General features: G+C 47.8%; 1 protein-coding gene across 2 annotated transcripts in view; it reads left to right on the plus strand.

Moving 5' to 3' along the window:
* The first annotated feature begins 5,023 nt into the window (after positions 1–5,023).
* Positions 5,024–26,814, plus strand: part of CLUAP1 (clusterin associated protein 1) — a 214,801-nt gene continuing 193,010 nt past the window's right edge. The window contains exons 1-3 of one of the 2 annotated variants that reach the window (XM_063934791.1): positions 5,024–5,200; positions 6,856–6,967; positions 15,929–16,013. In XM_063934791.1, the coding sequence (XP_063790861.1) occupies positions 5,179–5,200; positions 6,856–6,967; positions 15,929–16,013 (219 nt within the window). In that variant the 5' untranslated portion in view covers positions 5,024–5,178. The remainder of the gene's footprint in view (positions 5,201–6,855; positions 6,968–15,928; positions 16,014–26,814) is intronic. The other variant, XM_063934792.1, reaches the window with a different exon arrangement.

The following is a 26,814-nucleotide window of genomic DNA, read 5'->3' on the forward strand; positions in this document are numbered from 1 at the left end:
AGGAGGAAAAATGACAAATAATGTAAGGGGCATGAATCAGGATTATTTTTCTTTCCTGTGGTGGCCAACGTATGGGCGTACAGGTTGCAAAACTGGGGTATAAGGTAGTCTTTTCCTGCAATGCCACGCCCCTTTATGCAAAACCACACCCATTCCAACGAAACCACACCCCTTTTTTGTCGCGCGCGCCGAAGGCGCGCGCATATTTATCCCTTTCTTGCTCCCAATTATGGAGCATGAGGAAGGGGGGGGGGCGCCGAAGAATTTTTTGGCTTGGGGGAGAAAAATTTCTAGTTACGCCACTGGTATCAATCTACCCTTTATATAATGTATGGTAACTCTTGTGATTAACAGGAATTCCTTAGAATAAGCTCCACGCGTGGGCTGATTGAAACACTTGAAACCATATATTGGTAGAGGGTTTAAAAGTTCATCCGTGATGTATATAGGGATTATTCACATTGATGTCATCCGCTCCATTATTTGTGAAATCCCTATTTAGCTCTTATTTCTCAATAATGCCGTCCAGAATTGATCAGCTTTTCTTATGAAGCTTATAATTGCACAATAACAGATTAAGCATGTGACGCTATTTTGGAGTCTGTTATTATACTTAACCCAACTTATGCAATGGGCAACAATTGTGTTATGCCCGTAGGGCGCCGGCTGCCCGCTCTGGGACACTGCAATAGAATGTGCAGGGCTTGTGAGAAATAATAGATAAAACGCTCACAGTCTCATTCAGATCGGCATAAAAATTCAAAGGCTATAATGCTCTCTCACCACTTTCCATTAATGGAGCGGATGACATCAATGTGAATAATCCCTATATACATCACGGATGAACTTTTAAACCCTCTACCAATATATGGTTTCAAGTGTTTTAATCAGCCCACGCGTGGAGCTTATTCTAAGGAATTCCTGTTAATCACAAGAGTTACCATACATTATATAAAGGGTAGATTAATACATTGTTCCAAAGGAGACCTTAGTGAGGAATACAAATTGTTACATGTTTTGATGTGTTGCTGCTAAAAGATTTTTTAAAGTCACAGGATGTTTAGGTTTTCTCATAATTTTTATATATGAATAAGGTCATTTTTAATAAAATACAGGTTGAGTATCCCATATCCAAATATTCCGAAATACGGAATATTCCAAAATACGGACTTTTTTGAGTAAGAGTGAGAAAGTAAAACCTTTGTTTTTTGATGGCTCAATGTACACAAACTTTGTTTAATACACAAAGTTATTAAAAATATTGTATTAAATGACCTTCAGGCTGTGTGTATAAGGTGTATATGAAACATAAATGAATTGTGTGAATGTAGACACACTTTGTATAATGCACAAAGTTATAAAAAATATTGGCTAAAATTACCTTCAGGCTGTGTGTATAAGGTGTATATGTAACATAAATGCATTCTGTGCTTAGATTTAGGTCCCATCACCATGATATCTCATTATGGTATGCAATTATTCCAAAATACGGAAAAATCCCATATCCAAAATACCTCTGGTCCCAAGCATTTTGGATAAGGGATACTCAACCTGTATATTAATACTTTAGTGACAGCGCTTCTCTCTGTGGTTTTTATTAATTTTTGTTTTTTGAGGCTCAGCACCTCAAATAAGTGAAGCTGCAGTCAGTATTAATATCATCAGTGTCTCATAGCCAGTACAGCAGCGCCTACTTATATTTCTTTACAGTAGAAAAATCACTGGGAAAATGGCAGCCACGCCATTTTCCTGTAGACATATTTACCTACTCTCCCGGAAGCTGCGGGAGGCTCCCGTTTTTTGGGGGTAGCCCCCCGCACCCCCGGAAGAGTAGGCAGGTCTCCCGCATCCTGCTTGCACCCTAGTGATGTGAGCAGGATGGAGAGATAACCTCCCGCATTCGCGGGTCCGTCGGGTGGAGAAGGGGTTAAAATGACGCAAATCGCGTCATTTTAACCCCGCCCCTTCCCGCGGACCCGCGAATCGCGGCATTTCCCGATGTGGGGGCGGGGCTTAGTGATGTCACAGTCCAGCCCCGCCCCCCGAAGACACCTGCAGCGTCTCCTCTCCGGGCTTCTCCCGGAGAGGAGACTTACAATGTAGGTAAGTATGCCTGTAGAACTGTGCATGCGCTGTAGACTCTTTGACAGAGCTAGGGTCCCCCCTGCTGGCTAGAGAGGAAGGGGCTCAGACGTAGCCTGCACATGGGTCTCCTCCTCTCTAGAAATGCCCCTGCCAACCCCCCCCCCCCCCCCCTCTCCACCACCCCTCTTCTCCATAATTTCTGAATTTTCATATGCTTGCCTGTAGAGGTTAGTTTTCAGGGGAAGGCTTAAAGGTTTAGAGACTAGAGGAGCGTGTTACTGTGCATGGGAGGGAACTCCACAGAGTGGGTGCAGCCAGAAAACAGTCCTGTAATCGTGAATGGGTGCATGTAATGCGTGTGGATGTGAGATGCAGATCTTGTGTAGAGCGGTAAGGACAGTGAATGACTATCAGTATGTTGCTTGATGGATGGCTAGTGAAATCCACCAATCAGAGTGCAGCATTCTCTACCTGCCTCTCAGCCTGCAGCCAGACAGTGAATGGCTGTAAGCACGCTGATTGGTGGATGGCTCGAGCTATCCACCAATCACAGTGCCGACAGCCATTCACTGTATGGAAATACGTGAAAAGGCGGTGCAGCATCGCAGGGAGGGGTAAGTTGTGATTTTTTTCTCTTTGTTTATTCTCGTGAATGAGTGGATAGGGGCCCCAGTTAATTGCTTTGCCCAGGGCCTACAATGTTGTTAAGACCTGTAATGATTTTTATATTCTTTTTCCCTCATGAATGAAAATGAGCCCTGTTGATTAGTATACATAGCAATACCATTTGGCTAAAATGTAATACTGTTTGTAGTGCTTTTTTGCTGCTGGTTTAAATGTGTGATCATAAGTGGAAACAAAATAGATTTCCTATTTCTACATTCCCCAAGGTCTCAACGTTCCTTATGTATTGTGTCACATATTGGCAGTACTACAGTGGGTGCAGACAGAGGTGAGGGCTCGGCAGTGTCACAAAACCCCTCCAGTGCCACCGCTCCCTCTTAGGCCCCTGCTCTAGGGATGGGGCATAGAAGCCCTAACAACAGTGTTGCCATCAATGTTGCCATCATTACATAGTCATCGATAATGGGTAAACATCGGTGTCCCGCCATTGATGGAGGGGCGTGAAACACAGACAAAGGCCAACAAACATGACTAAAAACAGCACAAAAGCACCAACTTCTCCTCATCAATAAAAATAATCCTATGTATAAAAGGCAAAAAAGGATATTGACTCATCAAGAAATCTCTTAAACCACAAGGCCTACAATCTTGAAACTTGGCAGGTAGCTTCTCCTTAAGTCATAGGTGCTTGCTAAGAACCGGCTTTACAAATGTCACTGCCCATCCACGGAAAACGCCAAAAATGGATGTGTGTGTGTATGTATGTATGTATGTATGTATGTATGTATGTATGTATGTATGTTCCAGCATAACTCCGGAATGCCTGCAGCAATTTACACCAAACTTGGTACACATATGACTTACAATCAGGGAACAAACACTGTAGGTGTAACACACTCCTGGCACCCCTAGAGGTGAGGCAGCAGCACAGAGTATTTCTGCAGACAGCATAACTCTTTGAATGCCTGGAGCAATTTACACCAAGCTTGGTACACATATGACTTACAATCTGGGAACAAACACTGTGGGGGTCAGACACCCCTAGGGGTTTGGCGGCAGCACAGAGTATTTCAGTAGACAGCATAACTCTGGAATGGCTGGAGCAATTTTCACCAAACTTGGTACACATATGACTTACATTCTGGGAACCAACACTGTGGGGGTAAGACAACCCTAGGGGGTTGAACAGCAGCACAGAGTATTTCAGGAAACAGCTTAACTCTGGAATGCCTGGACCAATTTACAAAAAACTTGTTACACATATGACTTACAATCTGGGAACAAACACTGTGCGGGTAAGACACCCCTAGGGGTGGGCCAGCAGCACAGACTATATCAGGCCATGCATGATATGTCAGTGACAACAGGGCTTCATGTGACAGTGGCAGTGACAAGATGTGAGGAGGGGAATGGAGGTAGCAGGAATCCACACGCTGAGAGTCATATAGTGGGAGGGCCAGGGTCCCCAGCAGCACAGAGTATATTAGGACATGCATGATATGTCAGGCAGGACAGGGCTGCATGTGACAGGGGCAGTGACATGATGTGAGGAGAGGAATGGAGGTAGCACGAACCCACACACTGAGAGTTATATAGTGGAAGTAGCATGCTCCCCCAGCAGCACAGAGTATATCAGGAGATGCATAATGTGCTGCGCTTTATAAGAAACTGTAAATAAATTGATCATTTCACAGGGCTACTGACATGATGTGAGGAGGAGAATGGAGGCAGCAAGAAGCCAAAGACTGAGAGTTGTGTAGTGGGAACAACAGGGTCCCTTGGGGGACCAAAATGCTCTGTTTCTGGACTTCCCTCTTAATTTATGATTTCCATCACCTGTGTTGAACCAGTTAAATGATAAGAAAGCTGTTTCTTCACAGGTGATGGCAATAATATATTAAGAGGGAAGTCCAGAAACAGAGCATTTTGTACCTAGTGGGCGGGTCATGTTGGAGGGTCTGATATACTAGATCTCCAACCGTCAATTAACAAACAACTATAATTCTAATTTACCATCCTCATTAACGAAGCACGGGTATACAGCTAGTGTAAATATTTATTTGAAATACTTATGACAATAACAAAAATAAAAACAGATTGGACATCGACCTCAAAGCATTATTATTATTATTGTTATAATTATTATTTGCCTGTTTACATTATGAATATGTCATCTATATACATGCTGCAGTAACTATGCATCTCTCTACTGTAACTCAGTCATCACTGGTTTATGCTGATTCCACCAGGTAATGTATACCAATGCAGCTTGCAGCTTACTCCTGACGAGCACCTGGCAGTTCCCACAGAACCCAGGCTTTCTCAGTGCACACACTGCGCATGCTCCGAGTTTCGCGTCGCTGCTTTCTGTCCCGTGTGAGCCGCCGTACAGCAGCAGTTGTCATGGCAGCGAATGCTTCTGTCTGGTAACTCGGCCTAGTCGCTTCAGCAAACCGGGGACCTGGCACCATGTCTTACCGGGACCTACGGAGTAAGAGCTGGGTCATCATACCCTTATCCTGAGCCCATATTACAGCGCTAGACCAGCACCCATGCACTGTACAGTGTGACTCTGGCCTGTGTGCCTGTAGCATAGTGTCACTGTATACCTAGCGCATGCTGACTGCTGCCTGCATTGCATGGCACAGCATAGTGACTCCTTATTACTGCATGTAGTGCCATTGCAGCGTCTTCCAGGAGCTCATACTGTGCCATTAGCGGTGTAACCAGACCCATGGGGCCCCCAGTGTCATTTATTTTGTAATGGTCAGAATCAGATGAGATTGCTGGGAGGTGTATCCCTGTCACAGTTTGGGTGTTTTAATGGGTTAAGGGTCTGCCTTGTTATGAAATGGCTGCGCTCCTATGAAAATATTATCAAGTGCCTATTGAGGGAAGCGAAGGAGGTGTGGCTAGTAATATCGGCCCCAGCATCTCCCTAAGGCCCAGATTTATCAAGCCTCGGAGAGTAATAAATTGCACGGTGATAAAGTACCAGCCAATCAGCTGCTGTCATTTTTCAAACACAGCCTGTAACATTGCAGTTAGGAGCTGATTGGTTGGTACTTTATCACCGTGAAATTTTTCACTGTCCAAGGCTTGAGAAATCTGGGCCTGAATATGTAAAAGCAGGAAAATTGCAGCATTTTGTGAGGAAAATAGAAATAAAATGTTAATAGTATGGTACTGGCTCATAGTTATGGGTTATTTGTCACATGAGATTACATTTAGTGATAAATAGATTATTAACTATAATCTGATATCCCTACCTGTTAGCCCCTCCCCTTTAGAATGTGAGTTCCCACGAGCAGTGCTTTTCCTTCTCTTACTTATAGGTCCTACACACTGGCCGATATTCCTCAAAGATATGAACGATCTAGTTCATTATTGAACAAGATAACATTTATATCTTTGAGTGTGGAGTCACCAGCGATGAACGATGCGCGGTCCCGCACTTGTTCATCGCTGGTTCCCTGTCGGCTGTGCATGCAGGCCAATATGGAATTGAAATTTTTGACCAAAATCGATGGGTTCGGGGCTTCGGAAATTTCTCATACACCACAAAACGGTCCGATCTCGTCCATATTTGCCTGCACTTCAATGGAGCTGGGTGACGGGGGGAGTTAAGAAACTTCACTCCCCCCGTCACTACCCCCCCCCCCCCCCGCCGCTGGGTTGACCGTCGGCTGTATCCGCCGTCAGGCAGCTCGGCGGTGGATCTTTATATGTGTAGGGCCCATTAGATTATGTTCTACCCCATACTCCGTACAACGGCACCTAACCCTTAGTTTCTGCCTCCCTGATGCTTATTTCAGTTTCTTGTCCCCTGATACAGAAATGTTTATATACCATGTACTTATCCTACATTGTCTTGTACTATAAATCGCTATTTTCTTCTTTTACTCATTTGTTTATGGACTTTGTTAGGCTCTGTGGAACCCTTGTGGCGCCATATAAATAAGGGATAATAAAAATATTAGAAAGCTGTGTATCTACAGTCTTATAGCTATATACAATCTTTTATCTTATATATTGTATTACAAATTAGTTACCCTCCTTGAACATATTATTTCTTACTTGCAATACTCTAAAATCCGTGTCACCCAATCAAAAATGTAATAACATTTTTTCATGTTCTGTCTCCAGATTTCACAGAAATGATGCGGGCGCTCGGTTACCCCCGCCTCATCTCCATGGAGAATTTCCGTAGTCCCAACTTTCTTCTGGTCTCGGAAGTTCTTATTTGGTTGGCTAAAAGGTACAGAATAAATCACATTTAAGTCCTATCATGCCATGTACACAGGGGTGGCCTACACTATATAATATATATCGATATATATGTTTTAAGGCCGGATCTCATTTATCTGAAAGCTAGGCGCTGCGGTAAAAAATTAGGCGCAAGCCAGTTAGAAGCTGCGCAGAAGTTGTTAGGGTTGTGACATGTTAAACATTTTATTTCCCTTAGCTTTATTAGCCTTATTACCTTATTTAACTTTTATTCTTATGTATGTTACCCAAACCTGCGCTCTAGCTGCAGTGCACACGTGTGATCTGGCGACGTCTGACAAGCTGTCCAGATGGTGATGAGATACATCTATGCTTGCTGCTACTGGCCAGTGTTGCCGGGGAGCTGAATATCACTTTTTCCAAACTAAATTTATTTTGTTTTTTATTATATTACCACAAATCAGAATTTCTGTCTTGACTGGGCTCTTTGATGAACAGACCCCACAGTGTAATAACATGCCTCTAGCCCACAAAGTCACTTCTTTCTGCTGAAGGTCATTATCAGAGACATCAGCTATATGCGACTGCTGGGACCTTGCTAAATTTAGGGACTGTGGTGGGTTATCTCTTCAAAAGTATTTTCTGCTGCGGAGTACACTGGGCTCCACAAGTCTGGACAATGGGGTGTAGAGTAGGATCTTGATCCGAGGCACCAACAGGCTCAAAGCTTTGACTGTTCTCAGAATGCACAGCGCCGCCTCCTATATCACCCCACCTCCCAGCACAGGAGCTCAGTTTTGTAAGTTGGTGCTGCAGTAAGCAGGCACTAAACAGAGGGGCTGCTCCAAGCAGCCCTGAGAAAAGCTTTTTATGAGGTAAAAAGTGAAGACTTCAAGGGCAGCAGCGGTGGTAAATGTCTTGTGACATTCACTGCTGCAGCTCCAGCTCTCCCCAGCGGCGCTGTACACTCCCAAGCCCTGGTTGCCGGGTACCTACAGCGGAGGCTCCGGTTTTCTTCATGTTAGACACACACGGCTGGGGCTCTCCAGGATCGCGTGGCCGCGCTTCGGGAGGTGGTAAGTGGGTCCCGCTCGCGGGACCCGGTCTTTATCGCGATCCGGCGCGGTCAGTGGGAGGCGGGCCGCGTGCGCTGGCGGTGGACACTGTGGATACAGGCGATCCCACTAGATCACCAGGGCACGGGCGCATGTCAGGTTTTCTCTTAAAAACGATTTTAATATCGCCCACAGTACCCGGTGGTTTTGCCAGCAAGGGGGTTAAGGCTTAGACCTGAAGCCCCTCCCCCAGCGCGCCATTTCCTAGCAAGTGTTCCTGCCCTGGAGCTGCATCTCTGTCTTTTCGTCACTCCCTGTCAGTGTCTGCGGCGCCATTACTCCTCAGCTCACTGTTCCTGGGACTGCTTGGGCAAATCCTCCTATGTAAAGCCGCCTGGTTGTCAGCGCTGTGCCTTTACATGACACTTAAGTATTCTACCTGCCTTTTTAGTCAGTGTTAGTAAGAAAGAGTACATTTAGTCAGGGGTTTATAGTACAATTACCCTGTGATATACATCCAGTTTCTTACTGTGTACTGTTATATCTATTGACGCTGTGTAAGCTAGTCCAGTGCAGTATTATTGTCTGTAATAACCTCTGCATTGTACAAACTGTGACTATTTGTGTGTGCATTGATAGCTGAGTGGTGTCCATCTCGTGTCTTTCACTCAACTTGCTATCCCTATATTCTATGACCTGAGGGGGCTTGGTGCGTCAGGTGTTATTTAATATAGGATTTTCACAAAGATATACTGTATTACGTATTTTTCTCTGTGATTTAGTCACAATATCTCTCCTTGATCTCTGCTGGTGCTGACTACACTGCGCAGGGGTTTGGGTTTAGGGATATAGTGCTGTTAATAATTGTACTGTGTTACCTCATACTGCAAGTTATATCATGTCTGCTTCTGAGGGTAACGGTTCTGGGGCAGAACACACTGCTGGTGTTGCTGAAGCCACAGGCACATATGGGGAGAATATAGCATCTGTGGGCTCTGGTTCTGGGGGCTCCTTGCCCCCCAGTGGGACTGTGGCAACGGAGGCACATACTGACCCTCCGTGGGCCGCTTTTTCCACGCTTCTGCATAAGCTAGTTCATAAACTAACACCCCCTATGGGACCCCCAATGCCGGTATAACCGTATGTGGTCCCTGCAGCTAACCCGCCGTGGGCGGACGATTTATCTGCTCAATTAAAGAAGTTGAACCAGTCCCTGGCTACTAAAAAGTCTGACCAACGCTCACCTAAGTCCAAGAGGTCCTCTAAGCGAGCGCTCGTCTCCTCACAATCCACTGCTGTCACTGACACCTCGTCTGATGAAGACAGCACATACACTGACCCCACAGGTTCTGACTCAGATACGGCTGATGGGGAGGGTAGTTCACATGTGGATGTTCCTGATCTTTTGGAGGCTATTAAGTTAATTATGCAGATCACGGATGATCCCGAGCCATCCGTTCCTCCTAAGAAACCAGATAGGTTCAAGCGTCAGAAGGCGATTAAACAAGTTTTACCTCACTCTGACTACCTAGTGGATATACGTCAGGAACCCTGGCAAAGCCCGGGTACGAAGTTTGTGCCTCAAAAGAAGATCCTGGCTCGCTATCCCTTCGCGTCAGAGCTGTCTAAGAATTGGGAAACGCCTCCTCCAGTAGACTCACATGTGGCTAGGATGGTGGTTTCCTCAGCTCTACCTGTCACTACCGTCACATCTCTAAAAGAGCCTACGGATAAACGTGTCGAGGGTTGTCTAAAAGTGATTTACACCCTCACGGGTGCTGCACAAAGGCCCACTATTGCAGCTACATGGGCGGCAAAGGCCATTGAAGCATGGACGTTGGAGTTAGAAGCTGAAATCTCCTCTGACCATGCTAGACAATGCTTGTCATATATTGTCACAGCTTCTTGCTATATTAAAGAGGCGGCTTCTGATGCCGGTATCCTAGCAGCCAAGGCCTCTACTACGTCAGTCCTGGCTCGCAGGATATTGTGGCTGAGATCCTGGTCTGTGGATCTGGATTCTAGAAAAACCCTGGAGATACTACCTTTCAAGGGGGATATTCTGTTTGGGGAGGACTTAAATAAGATAGTGGCTGACTTGGCTACTGCCAAAACTGCCTGTCTGCCTAATACAGCTCCTTCTGTGTCGAAGGCCAAAGGCACGTCCTTTCGCCCCTTTCGTCCTTCAGGTAAAGCAAAAGGTCAGGCGTACCATAAGCAGGCCCGCACTTCCAAACCTGGTAAGCCGAAGCCCAAAAGAGCCTGGGCTGCCCGTCAGCCAGCAGCCAAGACCGATAAGCCTGCCGCATGACGGGGCGAGCCTCCCCCTGGGGGATCCCAGGGTGGGGGGACGGCTTCTAGGGTATACCCAGGAATGGTTGAAGACCACTTCAGATGCCTGGGTACGGGAAATCGTCACTCGAGGTTACGCCATAGCCTTCAAAAACCGACCCCCTCATCGATTTTGCCAGACAGACGTCCCGTCGGACCAGACAAAGGCAAACACTCTGCATTCGGTGGTACAGACCCTCCTGGATACAGGAGTCGTAGTACAGGTGCCTCTTGCTCAGAGGGGCCGGGGGTACTATTCTCCGCTGTTTCTAGTCCCGAAACCGATTGGGTCCTCCCGGCCCATTCTCAACCTCAAGGCACTGAACAAGTTTGTGAAGGTTTCCAAGTTCCGTATGGAAACCCTTCGCTCTATAGTTCTGGCCTTGGAATCTGGGGACTACATGGTCTCCCTGGACATACAGGATGCTTACCTGCATATTCCTATAGCAGTGTCACATCAACAATACCTGAGGTTCGCTATTGGCAACCTCCAGTACCAGTTTCGGGCGTTACCTTTTGGTTTAACAATGGCTCCGCGAGTCTTAACCAAAGTTATGGCGGTGATGACGGTGGTACTCCGCCGTCAAGGGGTCAGGATACTGCCGTATCTGGACGACTTGTTAATCCTGGCAAATTCCCCAGATCTTCTCCTGCGTCATCTGGATATGACGGTCCGGTTTCTACAAGCCCACGGGTGGCTCATCAACTGGAAGAAATCCTCCCTGGTCTCTACTCAGAGCATGGTGCATCTGGGAGCGCTGTTGGACACTCACAACCAGAGGTTGTTCTTGTCTCAGGAGAAAGTCCTGAAACTTCAGGACAGGATTCGTTGCTTCCTTTTCTTGTCCGCAAGTGTCGATACATTCGGCAATGCAGGTGCTGGGCCTCATGGTATCAGCATTCGACATGGTGGAGTATGCTCAATTCCGTTCTCGCCCCCTCCAGAAGCTGATTCTAGCCAAGTGGGACGGCCTGCCTCACTGGATCAGGTCTCAAATGATCTCTTTGACTCCAGAGGTCCGTCTGTCGCTGCTCTGGTGGCTCCAGGACCGACAATTGTGCAGAGGTCGTCCCTTCTGGATATCCAACTGGGTCCTGTTGATGACAGATGCCAGTCTAAGAGGTTTTTGCGCAGTGCTGGAGCAGCACTCCTTGCAGGGTCGGTGGACCAAGGAGGAATCTCTCCTCTCGATCAACATTCTGGAATTGCGGGCGGTCTTCAATGCGCTGAACCTAGCCCAGCATTTGATTCAGAACCGTCCTGTTCAAGTACAGTCGGACAACGCCACCACAGTGGCTTACATAAATCTTCAAGGCGGCACTCGAAGCCGTTTGGCAATGAAGGAAGCCTCACGGATTCTACGTTGGGCAGAACGCCATCCACCGGCAATATCGGCAATATTCATTCCGGGAGTCCTGAATTGGGAAGCGAGTCGTCAGGACGTGCATGCCGGCGAGTGGGGCCTCCATCCAGAAGTGTTTCAACTCCTCGTGGAAAGGTGAGGTCTTCCAGATGTGGATCTGATGGCGTCTCCACACAATCACAAGGTTCCGGTCTTCGGAGCAAGGACAAGGGATCCTCAAGCAGCATTCGTGGATGCGCTGGTAGTGCCGTGGAGGTTTCGGCTGCTGTACGTGTTCCCTCCGGTGTCACTCCTGCCCAGGGTAATTCGGAAGTTCAAGCAAGAAAAAGGAAATCTGCTTCTCATAGCTCCGGCGTGGCCCAGACGGCACTGGTTCTCAGACCTGCAAGGCCTATCGTCAGAGCGTCCACTTCTACTTCCACAACACCCAGACCTCCTCGTTCAGGGCCCCTGTGTCTACCAGGACCTAGCCCGGCTGTCTTTGACGGCGTGGCTCTTGAAGCTTTCGTCTTAAGAGCTAAGGGTTTTTCTGAAGAGGTCATTAAAACTATGTTGCGGGCCCGGAAACCGGCCTCTGCTCGGATTTACCATCGGGTCTGGCATTCCTACTTTGTTTGTTGCGCATCTAACCATTATGACGCTTCCAAGTTTAGTACAGCCAAACTTTTGGCTTTTCTTCAGCAGGGCCTAGATTTAGGCCTGCGTCTGGCCTCCCTCAAGGTTCATATTTCTGCCTTGTCGGTGTGGTTTCAGAGAAAAATTGCGACTTTACCTGATGTTCATACTTTCACTCAGGGTGTGTTGCGTATCCAACCTCCCTATGTTCCGCCTGTGGCTCCTTGGGACTTGTCGGTGGTTTTGGAGGCGTTGCAGGAGCCTCCATTTGAACCTCTTGGTTCAGCTGACCTTAAGTGGCTTTCCCTTTAAGGTGGTGTTCTTGCTGGCTATTGCCTCTGCTAGAAGAGTGTCGGATTTGGGTGCCTTATCTTGTAGTTCCCCATATCTGATTTTTCACCGTGACCGGGCGGTTCTTAGGACTCGTCCCGGATATTTACCTAAGGTGGTTTCTTCGTTCCACCTTAATCAGGAGATTGTGGTTCCAGCTTTTGTCTCTCCTGATTTGTCTCCCAAAGAGCGGTCTTTGGATGTGGTACGGGCTCTCCGTATCTATGTGAAGAGAACTGCTTCTATTCGAAAGTCTGATTCTCTTTTTGTTTTGTTTGGATTTCACAAACGTGGCTGGCCTGCTCACAAGCAGACCCTGGCCAGGTGGATTAGAATGGTGATTGCGCATGCTTATGTGAAGGCTGGTCTGTCAGCTCCTGTTCACATTACGGCCCATTCTACTCGGTCTGTTGGACCTTCTTGGGCGGCCCAACGTGGTGCGACCCTTGATCAATTGTGCAAGGCGGCTACGTGGTCCTCCGGGAACACGTTCATAAGGTTCTATGCCTTCGATACTGCCGCTTCCCAGGATGCTTCCTTTGGACGCCGGGTTCTTGTGCCCGCTACAGTGCGTCCCCTCCCATAAGGAACTGCTTTAGGACATCCCCATTGTCCAGACTTGTGGATCCCAGTGTACCCCGCAGCAGAAAACGAGTTTTATGGTAATAACTTACCCTTGTTAAAACTCTTTCTGCGAGGTACACTGGGCTCCACGAGGCGCCCACCTTGACGCAATTAGCTTCTTTGGGTTGATATGGCATTAGCCGCTGACACTTCTCTTGTCGTGAGAGTGTGGTGTATGGGGCTACTAACCGTTGTCGTCTCTTTTCCTGCTACTGCATTGGGCTGGTTAACTAAACTGAGCTCCTGTGCTGGGAGGCGGGGTGATGTGGGGGGCGGCGCTGTGCATTCTGGGAACAGTCAAAGCTTTGAGCCTGTTGGTGCCTCGGATCAAGATCCTACTCTACACCCCATTGTCCAGACTTGTGGAGCCCAGTGTACCTCGCATAAAGAGTTTTAACAAGGGTAAGTTCTTACCATAAAACTCGTTATTATTGAGAAAGGAAGTAATTTAATACAGGGGTTACCATACCTCCCAACATGACCCCCTCCAGGAGGGACACAATTCTATGCGTCTGGACTTTTCTCTTAATGTTGGATTGCTGGCACCTGTGTTGAACAGGTTTTTGTATTAGAAAGGTGTTTCACCACAGGCGATGGCAATCCTAAATTAAGAGGGAAGTCCAGGAGCAGGGTATCCGGTCAGATGGTCGACAATGTTAAGGTTGACCACTATAGGTCGACATGGACAAATGGTCGACACATGAAAAGGTCGACATGAGTGTTTCCATTTTTTTTTTTTTTGGAAAGTTTTTCATACTTTCCGATCCACATGGACTACGATTGGGAACGGTAACCTGTGCGGAGGGGAGCGAGGCACCTTGCCCGAAGCATGGCGAGCGAAGCGGTGCACTAATTGGGGTTCCCCGTCACTTTACGCAGAAAACTACACCAAAAAAGTAAAAAAAAACTCATGTCGACCTTTTCATGTGTTAACCTTTCACGTGTCGACCATTAGTCCATGTCGATCATGTCATTGTCGACCTAATGAGTGTCGACCTTAACATTGTCGACCATTCATACCGGAACCCAGGAGCAGGGCATTCTGTCCCTTCTGGAGAGGGTCATGTTGGGAGGTGTGGGTTACTCCTATAATTTGGGTTTCTATCACCAGGAACCAGTTCTGATGGCTCCTAGCAAAGACATTACAGAGGTTGCTGTCATTTTCAGCCCATGTAGTTGCTCTGTTCCTCAGGTTATATATTTAATAGCCATGGTGGTCTGGAGCCCAGCTCTGCTTAACATATTTAGACACTGTCATTGGGTTGGTTTATCCTGCTTATTTTATGTTATTATAGTAACAATACTTCTGTTATTATTAGGAAGTCAGAGAGATCCCAGTCTCAGATTTATTGCTGTATAACTACCCCCTTGCATTTCTGACTCATTACATTGTTCTATCTCTCCGGCTTTTTCCTGTGCCTTCCAACCATCTATTATATCATCAGCTACGGTGTCAGTCTAGCAGCTGAGTACTGAAAGATGGAGGGAGCCTCCCTCCCCCTTGCTCCTCTAATAGCTCTCACTAGCTGCCTGACAGACATAGCCACAGCCTCTCTTCTCCTACCATGGCTCTCTGCATACACAGGACTATTCCCTGAGTAGGCACCGGATGCTGACTTAGGGGGAACATAGATGGGAGAAAGAGAGAGATGCGGTAGGGGTGACAGAGATGAAAGATAGAGAGACAGACAGACAAGGGGAAAGGGACAGAGATGAGAGTGTCAAACAGTCGGGAGTGTGTAACTGAGGGACAGAGATGAGAGAGATGGGGGAAGGAGTGGAAGGAGGTGGAGCAGAGATGAGAAAGTAGGAGAAGACAATGGGGTGGGCTGCAACGTTGGGCACAGTAGCTAGGGGCCCAGGGAGTGATGGATCCAAAAATATTGGATTTAGATCCTTGGGTGGGATTTATTGTGTGCAACCCATCCTTAGTGCAAAGCAGAGTTGGGTTGTATTCAGACATTACACAAATCATGTGATGTAAATACATGTTTGAGTCCTACAGAGGAAAGCTATAGAGAAAATGTATCAACAACATCTGGAGGTGCAATCCATTTTAATTTTGTAATAAACTCCCCATCACCTCTGTTTGTTAGTCTGTTGTACCCTAACAACATTGCACATAGGGGGTAGTGCAGACCTGATCGCTAGGCTGCGTTTTCGTACAGCCTGCGATCAGGTCTAAACTGTGCATGCGTATGCACCGCAATGCGCAGGCGCGTCGCTCGGGTACAAAGCGGATCTCCGCCTAGCGATGGCGTTGTGCGTAGAATGCATTCGCATGGGCGATCGCAAGGAGATTGACAGGAAGAGGGCGTTTGTGGGTGGCAACTGACTGTTTTCAGGGGGTGTTTGGAAAAATGTAGGCGTGTCCAAGCGTTTGCAGGGCGGGATCCTGACGTCAGTTCCGGGACCAGACAGGCTGAAGTGATCGCAGCGGCTGAGTAAGTCCTGGGCTGCGCAGAGACTGCACAAAATCTGTTTGTACAGCTCTGCTACACATGCGTTCGCACACTTGCACAGCTAAAATACCCTCCCCTGTGGGCGGCGATTATCTGATTGCAGCAGTGCAAAAATCGCCTGCTAGCGATCAGGTCTGAATTAGGCCCAAAGTGTCTATCTATGGTACTGTCAGACCTTCCATTGCATCTAGATGTCTTCTCTACTTACCAGGTATGAGCCTCAGTTGGTTATCCCTGTGGATGTGGACACAGAACAAGACCGAGTGTTCTTCATTAAGGCAGTAGCAGAGTTTATGGTAAGGACACACTGTATCATCAAATGGTTCTGAATATTGACATTATGCATGCCTATATTATGGACATATCAATGTTAGTGGGGTTTTTGTGTGTTTTTTTTGCATTAATGTTTTAGTGAAAACAATGTTGAATCCTGCTTATTATGTTAATACTGTGTATTAGAAACCTTGATCAACCATGTTTTCATGCTTTCTATAAAACCAATTTTTACTGCTTATTTTTCCCTTTACATCTGAATATATGTAGATAGACTAAACCAGTGGTTCCCAAACTTTCTTGAATCACAGTGCCCAAGGATAATTTTTTATTTTTTTTATTTATAATTTTGGAAAAAAATATTAATTTAAGTAAATTGTGCTTATCTATCATCCTTAGGTTCTGTTATGTGGTGGTGGACAATTGTGCTTCTGATTGTCCACATGTTTTATGGTTGGCAGCCTCTAGCACTGGTTTTGGATTAAAGTATTAGGTGTAGGGGTTATGGTTAGGATCGGTTTTTAGGGTATTAGGATTAATGTTTAGGGTGAGGTTAAGGTACTAGTGTGAGGGCAAGGGTAGGGATGCTTTACATACAAGATGTACCAGGATTGTACTTGATTTGTAGTATGTGCCCCAGCGACTAGAAAAAGTGGTGCAGAGTGGGTGGTTTATTCGTCAGGTGGTCAGCGGGATGCAAGGAATAGAGCCCCAGCCAACAGCGACATAAGGAAGGTTTTCAGGCAGAAACTCAGCCAGGTCACCAAGGTCCAGCTGGGGAGTTCCAAGTATGGAGTACAGGAGCTGTAGGGAAAAGCCTAAAAATCAGAAGATTATCAAGCCAGTGTTTTCTCCCTGCGATGTCCAAGCAGGGTACACAGCAAGTAGTGTCCAGGTGTTTGAATTGTAGGGAGGCCAAAGTAGTTTTACCATAGTCGAGATTTCAGGTAGACTGTTGCCCTACAATTTCCTCCTGTTTAAGTCCTGTTCTGTTAATGCTGCTTTAAATGTAATAAGTTCTAACAGAGAATAAAAAACATTTTGAATAAGAAAAAACACCGTAGCCCATATACTGTCAGAGTCCGGGGTCTTACCTCCAACTCTGGGATCTGAGGGCTGCCGATCCAGTGGTTGGCGGGGTTTTTGCGGCGGGTCTGAGGGGCTCTGGTGCGGCCGCTGGGATGACGGAGGCGGGGAGCTGGGCAGGCAAGATGTTGCGGCCTGGCGTGTCCGCCGAACTGGGGGCCGCCATGTTGGAGACCAATTACTGTGGAGCCAATGGTGAGGCTCCATGCTCTGCTCAGTTAATCCGGGCCAGCTTCCCCTAATAAAGGGGTCATAATCATAGTGAGCTTTTGCCAGTGCTTTAAGTTACTGCTTCAAGCAGGTACTCCAGCTCTGTGCTCCCTAAGCATTTCTTGTGCTTTTGTGCATATCACTTGTTCTCTGGCTCAGTCTCCCTTCCCACCGCTGCGACGTTAAGAGAGCCATCACCGACGGTCGCACCAGTCCCGCCGCCTGCAGTCAGCCACCATTCGTGTGGTACCCTCAGGAGTCCTGGGGTCGTCAAGGGGTCCCTGAGTCGGAAGCAGCATTCTTCAGTCTGCAGTCTTTAAATCTGCAGCAGTGTTCTTCAGCCTCGTCTTCCAAGCAGCATTCTTCCGTCCGCAGTCTTTAAATTTTCAGTGTTCTTCAGGCTCGTCTGCCAAGCATACATTCTTCAGCCCGCAGTCTTTCAACCTTCAGTGTTCTTCAGCATTGGCTCCCGAATATACATTTTACAGGCAGCAAGTCTTCAGTTTTTGACTCTCTCTTCTAGTTTATTCTTAAACTCCACGTTTCATGAGAAGGAACTACATTCAGCCTCCTCGTCTCCTTTCCACAAAGGCATCCGCTCCCTCAGCTGGTCCAAACTCGCTGGAACCTTAATCTAAGCCTAGCGTGACATATACTAATCAATAAATAGTAGTACAGACATGCTGAATGATTGAGCCAATACTCTCTTGCCACTACAAGGCTAGCAATAACTTTCATAGCAAACAGTGCCTGAGTAGCATCCCATTTTCTCTAACGTCCTAAGTGGATGCTGGGGACTCCGTAAGGACCATGGGGAATAGCGGCTCCGCAGGAGACTGGGCACATCTAAAGAAAGCTTTAGGACTAACTGGTGTGCACTGGCTCCTCCCCCTATGACCCTCCTCCAAGCCTCAGTTAGATTTCTGTGCCCGACGAGAAGGGTGCACACTAGGGGCTCTCCTGAGCTTCTTAGTGAAAGTTTTAGTTTAGGTTTGTTATTTTCAGTGAGACCTGCTGGCAACAGGCTCACTGCATCGAGGGACTAAGGGGAGAAGAAGCGAACTCACCTGCGTGCAGAGTGGATTGGGCTTCTTGGCTACTGGACATTAGCTCCAGAGGGACGATCACAGGTTCAGCCTGGATGGGTCCCGGAGCCGCGCTGCCGGCCCCCTTACAGAGCCAGAAGAGCGAAGAGGTCCGGAAAAAATCGGCGGCAGAAGACGTTCCTGTCTTCAATAAGGTAGCGCACAGCACTGCATCTGTGCGCCATTGCTCTCAGCACACTTCATACTCCGGTCACTGAGGGTGCAGGGCGCTGGGGGGGGCGCCCTGAGACGCAATAAAACACGATAAAAATACCTTACATGGCAAAAAATGCATCACATATAGCTCCTGGGCTATATGGATGCATTTAACCCCTGCCAGAATATACAAAAAAACGGGTGATAAGGCCGCCGAAAAGGGGGCGGAGCCTATCTCCTCAGCACACTGGCGCCATTTTCCCTCACAGCTCAGTTGGAGGGAAGCTCCCTGGCTCTTCCCTGCAGTCACTACACTACAGAAAGGGTTAAAAAAAGAGAGGGGGGCACTAATTAGGCGCAGTATTAAAACATACAGCAGCTATAAGGGGAAAAACACTTATATAAGGTTATCCCTGTATATATATATATATAGCGCTATGGTGTGTGCTGGCATACTCTCCCTCTGTCTCCCCAAAGGGCTAGTGGGGTCCTGTCCTCTATCAGAGCATTCCCTGTGTGTGTGCTGTGTGTCGGTACGATAGTGTCGACATGTATGAGGAGAAAAATGATGTGGAGACGGAGCAGAGTGTCTGTAACAGTGATGTCCCCACCTAGGGGGTCGACACCTGAGTGGATGTACTGTTGAAAATTACGTGACAGTGTCAGCTCTGTATAAAAAAACAGTGGTTGACATGAGACAGCCGGCTACTCAGCTTGTGCCTGTCCAGACGTCTCAAAGCGCCCGTTACCTCAGATGGCAGATACAGACGCCGACACGGATACTGACTCCTGTGTCGACGGTGAAGAGACAACCGTGATTTCCAGTAGGGCCACACGTTACATGATTGAGACAATGGAAAATGTTTTATACATTTCTGATAATACGAGTACCACCAAAAAGGGGTATTATGTTCGGTGAGGGAAAAACTACCTGTAGTTTTCCTGAATCTGACAAATAAAATGAGGTGTGTGATGATACGTGGGTTTCCCCCCGATAACAATTGATAATTTCTTAAAAAGTATTGGCTGTATACCCTTTCCCGCCAGAGGTCAGGGTGCGTTGGGAAACACCCCCTAGGGGGGATAAGGCGCTCACACGCTTGTAAGAACAAGGGCTCTACCCTCTCATGAGATGGCCGCCCTTAAGGATCCTGCTGATAGAAAGCAGGAGGGTATCCAAAAATGTATTCACACACATACTGGTGTTATACTGCGACCAGCAATCGCCTCAGCCTGGAGGTGCAGTGCTGGGTTGGCATGGTTGGATTCCCTGACTGGAAATATTGATATCCTAGATAAGGATAGTATATTATTGCCTATAGAGCATTTAAAAGATGCATTTCTATATATGCATGATGCACAGCGGAATATTTGCCGACTGGCATCAAGTATAAGGGCGTTGTCCAATTCTACCAGTAAAATGGTCAGGTGATGCGGATTCCAAACGGCATTTGGAAGTATTGCCTTTAAAAGGGGACATTTGGGGTCGGTCTTTTAGACCTGGTGGCCACGGCAACAACTGGGAAATCCACGTTTGTACCCCAGGTCGCGCCTCAAAATAAGACGCCGTATTATCAGGCGCAGTCCTTTGTTGGCAAGCGGACAAAAGGTTCCTCTTTTCTGCTCGTGACAGAGGGAGAGGAAAAAGGCTGAAGAGATTACCCAGTTCCCAGGAACAGAAATCCTTTCCCGCCTCTGCAAAAGCCTGACGCTAGGGCCTTACAAACTCAGGCACGGTGGGGGCCCGTTCTCAATGAATTTCAGTGCGCAGTGGGCTCACTCGCAAGTAGACCCCTGGATCCTTCAGGTAATATCTCAAGGGTACATATTGAAATTCGAGACGTCTTCCCCTCGCCGTTTCCAAAAGTCGGCTTTACCGACGTCTCCCTCTGACAGGTAGGCAGTTTTGGAAGCCATTCACCCAGCAGGTGATAATCAAGGTACCCCTCCTGCAACAGGGAATGGGGTATTATTCCACACTATTGTGGTACCGAAGCCAGACGGCCTGGTGAAACCGATTCTAAATCTAAAATCTTTGAACACTTACATACAGAGGTTCAAATTCAAGATTGAGTCACTCAGAGCAGTGATTGCGAACCTGGAAGAAGGGGACTACATGATGTCTTGGGACATCAAGGATGCTTACCTTCATGTCAAAGTTTACCCTTCTCACCAAGGGTACCTCAGGTTATGGTACAGAACTGTCACTATCAGTTCAGACGCTGCCGTAGGGATGGTCCACGGCACCCCGGGTCTTTACCAAGGTAATGGCCGAAATGATATCCCTTCGAAGGAAGGAAATTTTAGTTATCCCTTACTTGGACGATTCCCTGATAAGGGTAAGATCCAGGGAACAGTTGGAAGTCGGTGTAGCACTATCTCAGGTAGTGTTGCGGCAGCACGATTGGATTCTCAATATTCCAAAATCGCAGCTGGTTCCGACGACTTGTCTTCTTTTTCCTAGGGATGTTCCTGGACACAGTCCAGAAAAAAGGTGTTTCTCCCGGAAGAGAAAACCAGGGAGTTATCCGAGCTAGTCAGGAACCTCCTAAAACCGAACCAAGTCTCAGTGCATCAATGCACAAGGGTTCTGGGTAAAAATGGTGGCTTCCTACGAAGCAATCCCATTCGTTAGATTCCACGCAAGAACTTTCCAGTGGAACCTACTGGACAAATGGTCCGGGTCGCATTTTCAGATGCATCAGCGGATAACCCTGTCACCAAGGACAAGGGAATCCATCATGTGGTGGTTGCAGAGTGCTCATCTTCTAGAGGGCCGCAGATTCGGCATTCAGGACTGGGTCCTGGTGACCACGGATGCCAGCCTGCGAGGCTGGGGAGCAGTCACACAGGGAAGGAATATCCAGGGCTTAGGGTCAAGCCTGGATACATCACTTCACATAAATATCCTGAAGCTAAGGGCCATTTACAATGCTCTAAGCTTAGCAAGACCTCTGCTTCAAGGTCAGCCGGTGTTGATCCAGTCGGACAACATCATGGCAGTCACCCACGTAAACAGACAGGGTGGCACAAGAAGCAGGAGGGCAATGGCAGAAGCTGCAGGGATTCTTCGCTGGGCGGAAAATCATGTGATAGCACTGTCAACAGTATTCATTCCGGGAGTGGACAACTGGGAAGCAGACTTCCTCAGCACGACCTCCACCCGGGAGAGTGGGGACTTCACCCAGAAGTCGTCCACATGATTAAAAAACTCGACAGGTATTGCGCCAGGTCAAGAGACCCTCAGGCAATAGTTGTAGACGCTCTGGTAACACCGTGGGTGTACCAGTCAGTGTATGTGTTCCCTCCTCTGCCTCTCATACCCAAGGTACTGAGATTGATAAGATGGAGAGGAGAAAGCACTATATTCGTGGCTCCGGATTGGCCAAGAAGGACTTGGTAACCGGAACTTCAAGAGATGCTCACGGAGGATCCGTGGCCTCTACCTCTAAGAAGGGACCTGCTCCAGCAAGGACCCTGTCTGTTCCAAGACTTACCGCGGCTGCGTTTGACGGCATGGCGGTTGAACGCCGGATTCTGAAGGAAAAAAGGCTTTCCGGATGAAGTCATCCCTATCCTGATCAAAGCCAGGAAGGATGTAACCGCAAAAACATTATCACCGCAAATGGCGAAAATATGTTGCGTGGTGCGAGGCCAGTAAGGCCCGACGGAGGAAATTCAACTGGGTCGATTCCTACATTTCCTGCAAACAGGAGTGTCTATGGGCCTGAAATTGGGGTCCATTAAGGTTCAAATTTGCGGCCCTGTCAATTTTCTTCCAAAAAGAACTAGCTTCAGTCCCTGAAGTTCAGACGTTTGTAAAAGGGGTACTGCATATACAGCCTCCTTTTGTGCCTCCAGGGGCACTTTGGGATCTCAATGTAGTTTTGGGTTCCGAAAGTCACATTGGTTTGAACCACTTAAATCTGTGGAGTTAAAATATCTCACATGGAAAGTGGTCATGCTGTTGGCCCTGGCCTGGGCCAGGCGCGTGTCAGAATTGACGGCTTTATCCTGAAAAAGCCCTTATCTGATTTTCCATTCGGACAGGGCGGAATTGAGGACTCGTCCTCAGTTTCTCCCCAAGGTGGTTTCAGCGTCTCACCTGAACCAACCTATTGGTGGTGCCTGCGGCTACTAGGGACTTGGAGGCCTCCAAGTTGCTAGACGTTGTCAGTGCCCTGAAAATATATGTTTCCAGGACGGCTGGAGTCAGGAAATCTGACTCGCTGTTTATCCTGTGTGCACCCAACAAGCTGGGTGCTCCTGCTTCTAAGCAGACTATTGCTCGTTGGATTTGTAGTACAATTCAGCTTGCACATTCTGTGGCAGGCCTGCCACAGCCAAAAATCTGTAAATGCCCACTCCACAAGGAAGGTGGGCTCATCTTGGGCGGCTGCCCGAGGGGTCTCGGCTTTACAACTTTGCCGAGCAGCTACTTGGTCAGGAGCAAATACGTTTGTAAAATTCTACAAAATTGATATCCTGGCTGAGGAGGACCTGGAGTTCTCTCATTTGGTGCTGCAGAGTCATCCGCACTCTCCCGCCCGTTTGGGAGCTTTGGTATAATCCCCATGGTCCTTACGGAGTCCCCAGCATCCACTTAGGACGTTAGAGAAAATAAGAATTTACTTACCGATAATTCTATTTCTCATAGTCCGTAGTGGATGCTGGGCGCCCATCCCAAGTGCGGATTGTCTGCAATACTTGTACATAGTTGTTGTTACAAAAATCGGGTTATTATTGTTGTGAGCCATCTTTCAGAGGCTCCTCTGTTATCATACTGTTAACTGGGTTCAGATCACAGGTTATACGGTGTGATTGGTGTGGCTGGTATGAGTCTTACCCGGGATTCAAAATCCTTCCTTATTGTGTACGCTCGTCCGGGCACAGTATCCTAACTGAGGCTTGGAGGAGGGTCATAGGGGGAGGAGCCAGTGCACACCAGTTAGTCCTAAAGCTTTCTTTAGATGTGCCCAGTCTCCTGCGGAGCCGCTATTTCCCATGGTCCTTACGGAGTCCCCAGCATCCACTACGGACTATGAGAAATAGAATTATCGGTAAGTAAATTCTTATTTATCTAGGCATTAACTAAAAGCCATGCCTTAAATCAGACTACAGTTTGTAGATTGTCATTTATGCTAGTTTACACACAAAGAAAATATTCAAGAAAGCACTTCTGCTCCAATAGCATGTGCCAGGTGCCATAGTATTTTACCTGTACTTGAGAAGAAAATCCGTCACATCACCGTCCCTCAATGCCAGCTGTAGATAGTGCAAGTAATAACTTCTGTATAACTTTTTATTTCTCTAACGTCCTAAGTGGATGCTGGGGACTCCGTAAGGATCATGGGGATTAGCAGCTCCGCAGGAGACTGGTCACAACTACAAAGAAAGCTTTAGACTACTGGTGTGCACTGGCTCCTCCCACTAAGACCCTCCTCCAGACCTCGGTTAGATTCTTGTGCCCGGCCGAGCTGGATGCACACTAGGGGCTCTCCTGAGCACCTAGAAAGACTAATGTAACTTCCAGTAGGGCCACACGTTACATGATTGAGGCAATGAAAAATGTGTTGCACATTTCTGATGTTACCCCCGGTACCACAAAAAAGGGTATAATGTTTGGAGAGAAAAAACTACCAGTAGCTTTTCCTCCATCTGAAGAGTTAAATGAAGTGTGTGAAGAAGCGTGGGCTTCCCCTGATAAAAAGATGTTAATTTCTAAGAGGTTACTAATGGCGTACCCTTTCCCGCCAGAGGATAGGTCACGCTGGGAAACATCCCCTAGGGTGGATAAAGCGCTCACACGCTTGTCGAAAAAGGTGGCACTACCGTCTCCGGATACGGCCGCCCTGAAGGAATCTGCTGATAGAAAGCAGGAGGCTATCCTGAAATCTATATATACACACACAGGTGTGATACTGAGACCGGCTATAGCTTCAGCCTGGATGTGCAGCGCTGCTGCTGCGTGGTCAGATTCCCTGTCAGAAAATATAGATACCCTAGACAGGGACACTATTTTGCTGAACGTAGAGCATATAAAAGACGCACTTTTATACATGAGGGATGCACAGAGGGATATTTGCCGGCTGGCATCCAAAATTAGTGCAATGTCCATTTCTGCCAGGAGAGGGTTATGGACTCGGCAGTGGACAGGTGATGCAGATTCCAAACGACACATGGAAGTTCTGCCTTATAAGGGTGAGGAATTGTTCGGGGATGGTCTCTCGGACCTCGTTTCCACAGCAACAGCTGGGAAGTCTACATTTTTGCCCCATGTTCCCTCACAACCAAAGAAAGCACCGTATTATCAGGTACAGTCCTTTCGGCCCAATAGGGGCAAGCGGGTTAAAGGCGCGTCCTTTCTGCCCAGAGGCAGAGGTAGAGGGAAAAAGCTGCAGCATACAGCCAGTTCCCAGGAGCAAAAGTCCTCCCCCGCTTCCTCTAAGTCCACAGCATGACGCTGGGGCTCCACAGGCAGAGCCAGGTACGGTGGGGGCCCGTCTTAAGCATTTCAGCAAGCAGTGGGCTCGCTCACGGGTGGATCCCTGGATCCTTCAAATAGTGTCTCAGGGGTACAAACTGGAATTCGAGACGTCTCCCCCCCGACGTTTCCTCAAATCTGCCTTGCCAACCACTCCCTCAGGCAGGGAGGCAGTGTTACAGGCAATTCAAAAGCTGTATTCACAACAAGTGATAGTAAAGGTGCCCCTACTTCAACAAGGAAGGGGTTACTATTCCACAATGTTTGTGGTACCGAAACCGGACGGTTCGGTGAGACCCATTTTAAATTTGAAATCCTTGAACACATATATCAAAAAATTCAAGTTCAAGATGGAATCGCTCAGGGCGGTTATTGCGAGCCTGGACGATGGAGATTACATGGTATCGCTGGACATCAAGGATGCTTACCTACATGTCCCCATTTACCATCCTCACCAGGAGTACCTCAGGTTTGTGGTACAAGATTGTCATTACCAATTTCAGACGTTGCCGTTCGGTCTCTCCACGGCTCCGAGGGTCTTTACCAAGGTAATGGCGGAAATGATGATACTCCTTCGAAGGAAGGGAGTTTTAATTATCCCGTACTTGGACGATCTCCTGATAAAGGCGAGGTCCAGAGAACAGTTATTGGTAGGGGTAGCACTATCTCGGGAAGTGCTGCAACAGCACGGCTGGATTCTAAATATTCCAAAGTCACAGCTGGTCCCTACGACACGCCTGGTCTTCCTAGGGATGGTTCTGGACACAGAACAGAGAAAAGTGTTTCTCCCGGAGGAGAAGGCCAAGGAGCTGTCATCTCTAGTCAGAGGCCTCCTAAAACCAAAACAGGTGTCGGTGCATCACTGCACGCGGATCCTGGGAAAAATGGTAGCTTCCTACGAAGCGATTCCATTCGGAAGGTTTCATGCAAGAACCTTTCAGTGGGACCTGTTGGACAAGTGGTCCGGATCGCATCTTCAGATGCATCGTCTGATAACCCTGTCTCCAAGGACAAGGGTGTCTCTGCTGTGGTGGCTGCAGAGTGCTCATCTTCAAGAGGGCCGCAGATTCGGCATACAGGACTGGGTCCTGGTGACCACGGATGCCAGCCTTCGAGGCTGGGGAGCAGTCACACAGGGAAGAAACTTCCAAGGACTATGGTCAAGTCAGGAGACTTCCCTGCACATAAATATTCTGGAACTAAGGGCCATTTACAATGCCCTAAGTCAGGCAAAACCCCTGCTTCAAAACCAGCCGGTACTGATCCAGTCAGACAACATCACGGCAGTCGCCCATGTAAATCGACAGGGCGGCACGAGAAGTAGGACGGCGATGGCAGAAGCCACAAGGATTCTCCGATGGGCGGAAAATCACGTGTTAGCACTGTCAGCAGTGTTCATTCCGGGAGTGGACAACTGGGAAGCAGACTTCCTCAGCAGGCACGACCTCCACCCGGGAGAGTGGGGACTTCATCCAGAAGTCTTTCAAATGATTGTAAACCAGTGGGAAGAACCACAGGTGGACATGATGGCGTCCCGCCTAAACAAAAAGCTAAAAAAATATTGCGCCAGGTCAAGAGACCCGAAGGCGATAGCTGTGGACGCTCTGGTAACACAGTGGGTGTACCGATCGGTTTATGTGTTCCCTCCTCTTCCTCTCATACCAAAGGTACTGAGGATAATAAGGAGAAGAGGAGTAAGAACTATACTCATTGTTCCGGATTGGCCAAGAAGAGCGTGGTATCCGGAACTTCAAGAAATTATGTCAGAGGACCCATGGCCTCTACCGCTCAGACAGGACCTGC

This window comes from Pseudophryne corroboree, chromosome 7, assembly GCF_028390025.1.
Source record: "Pseudophryne corroboree isolate aPseCor3 chromosome 7, aPseCor3.hap2, whole genome shotgun sequence".
In the NCBI taxonomy this organism is placed as follows: Eukaryota; Metazoa; Chordata; class Amphibia; order Anura; family Myobatrachidae; genus Pseudophryne; species Pseudophryne corroboree.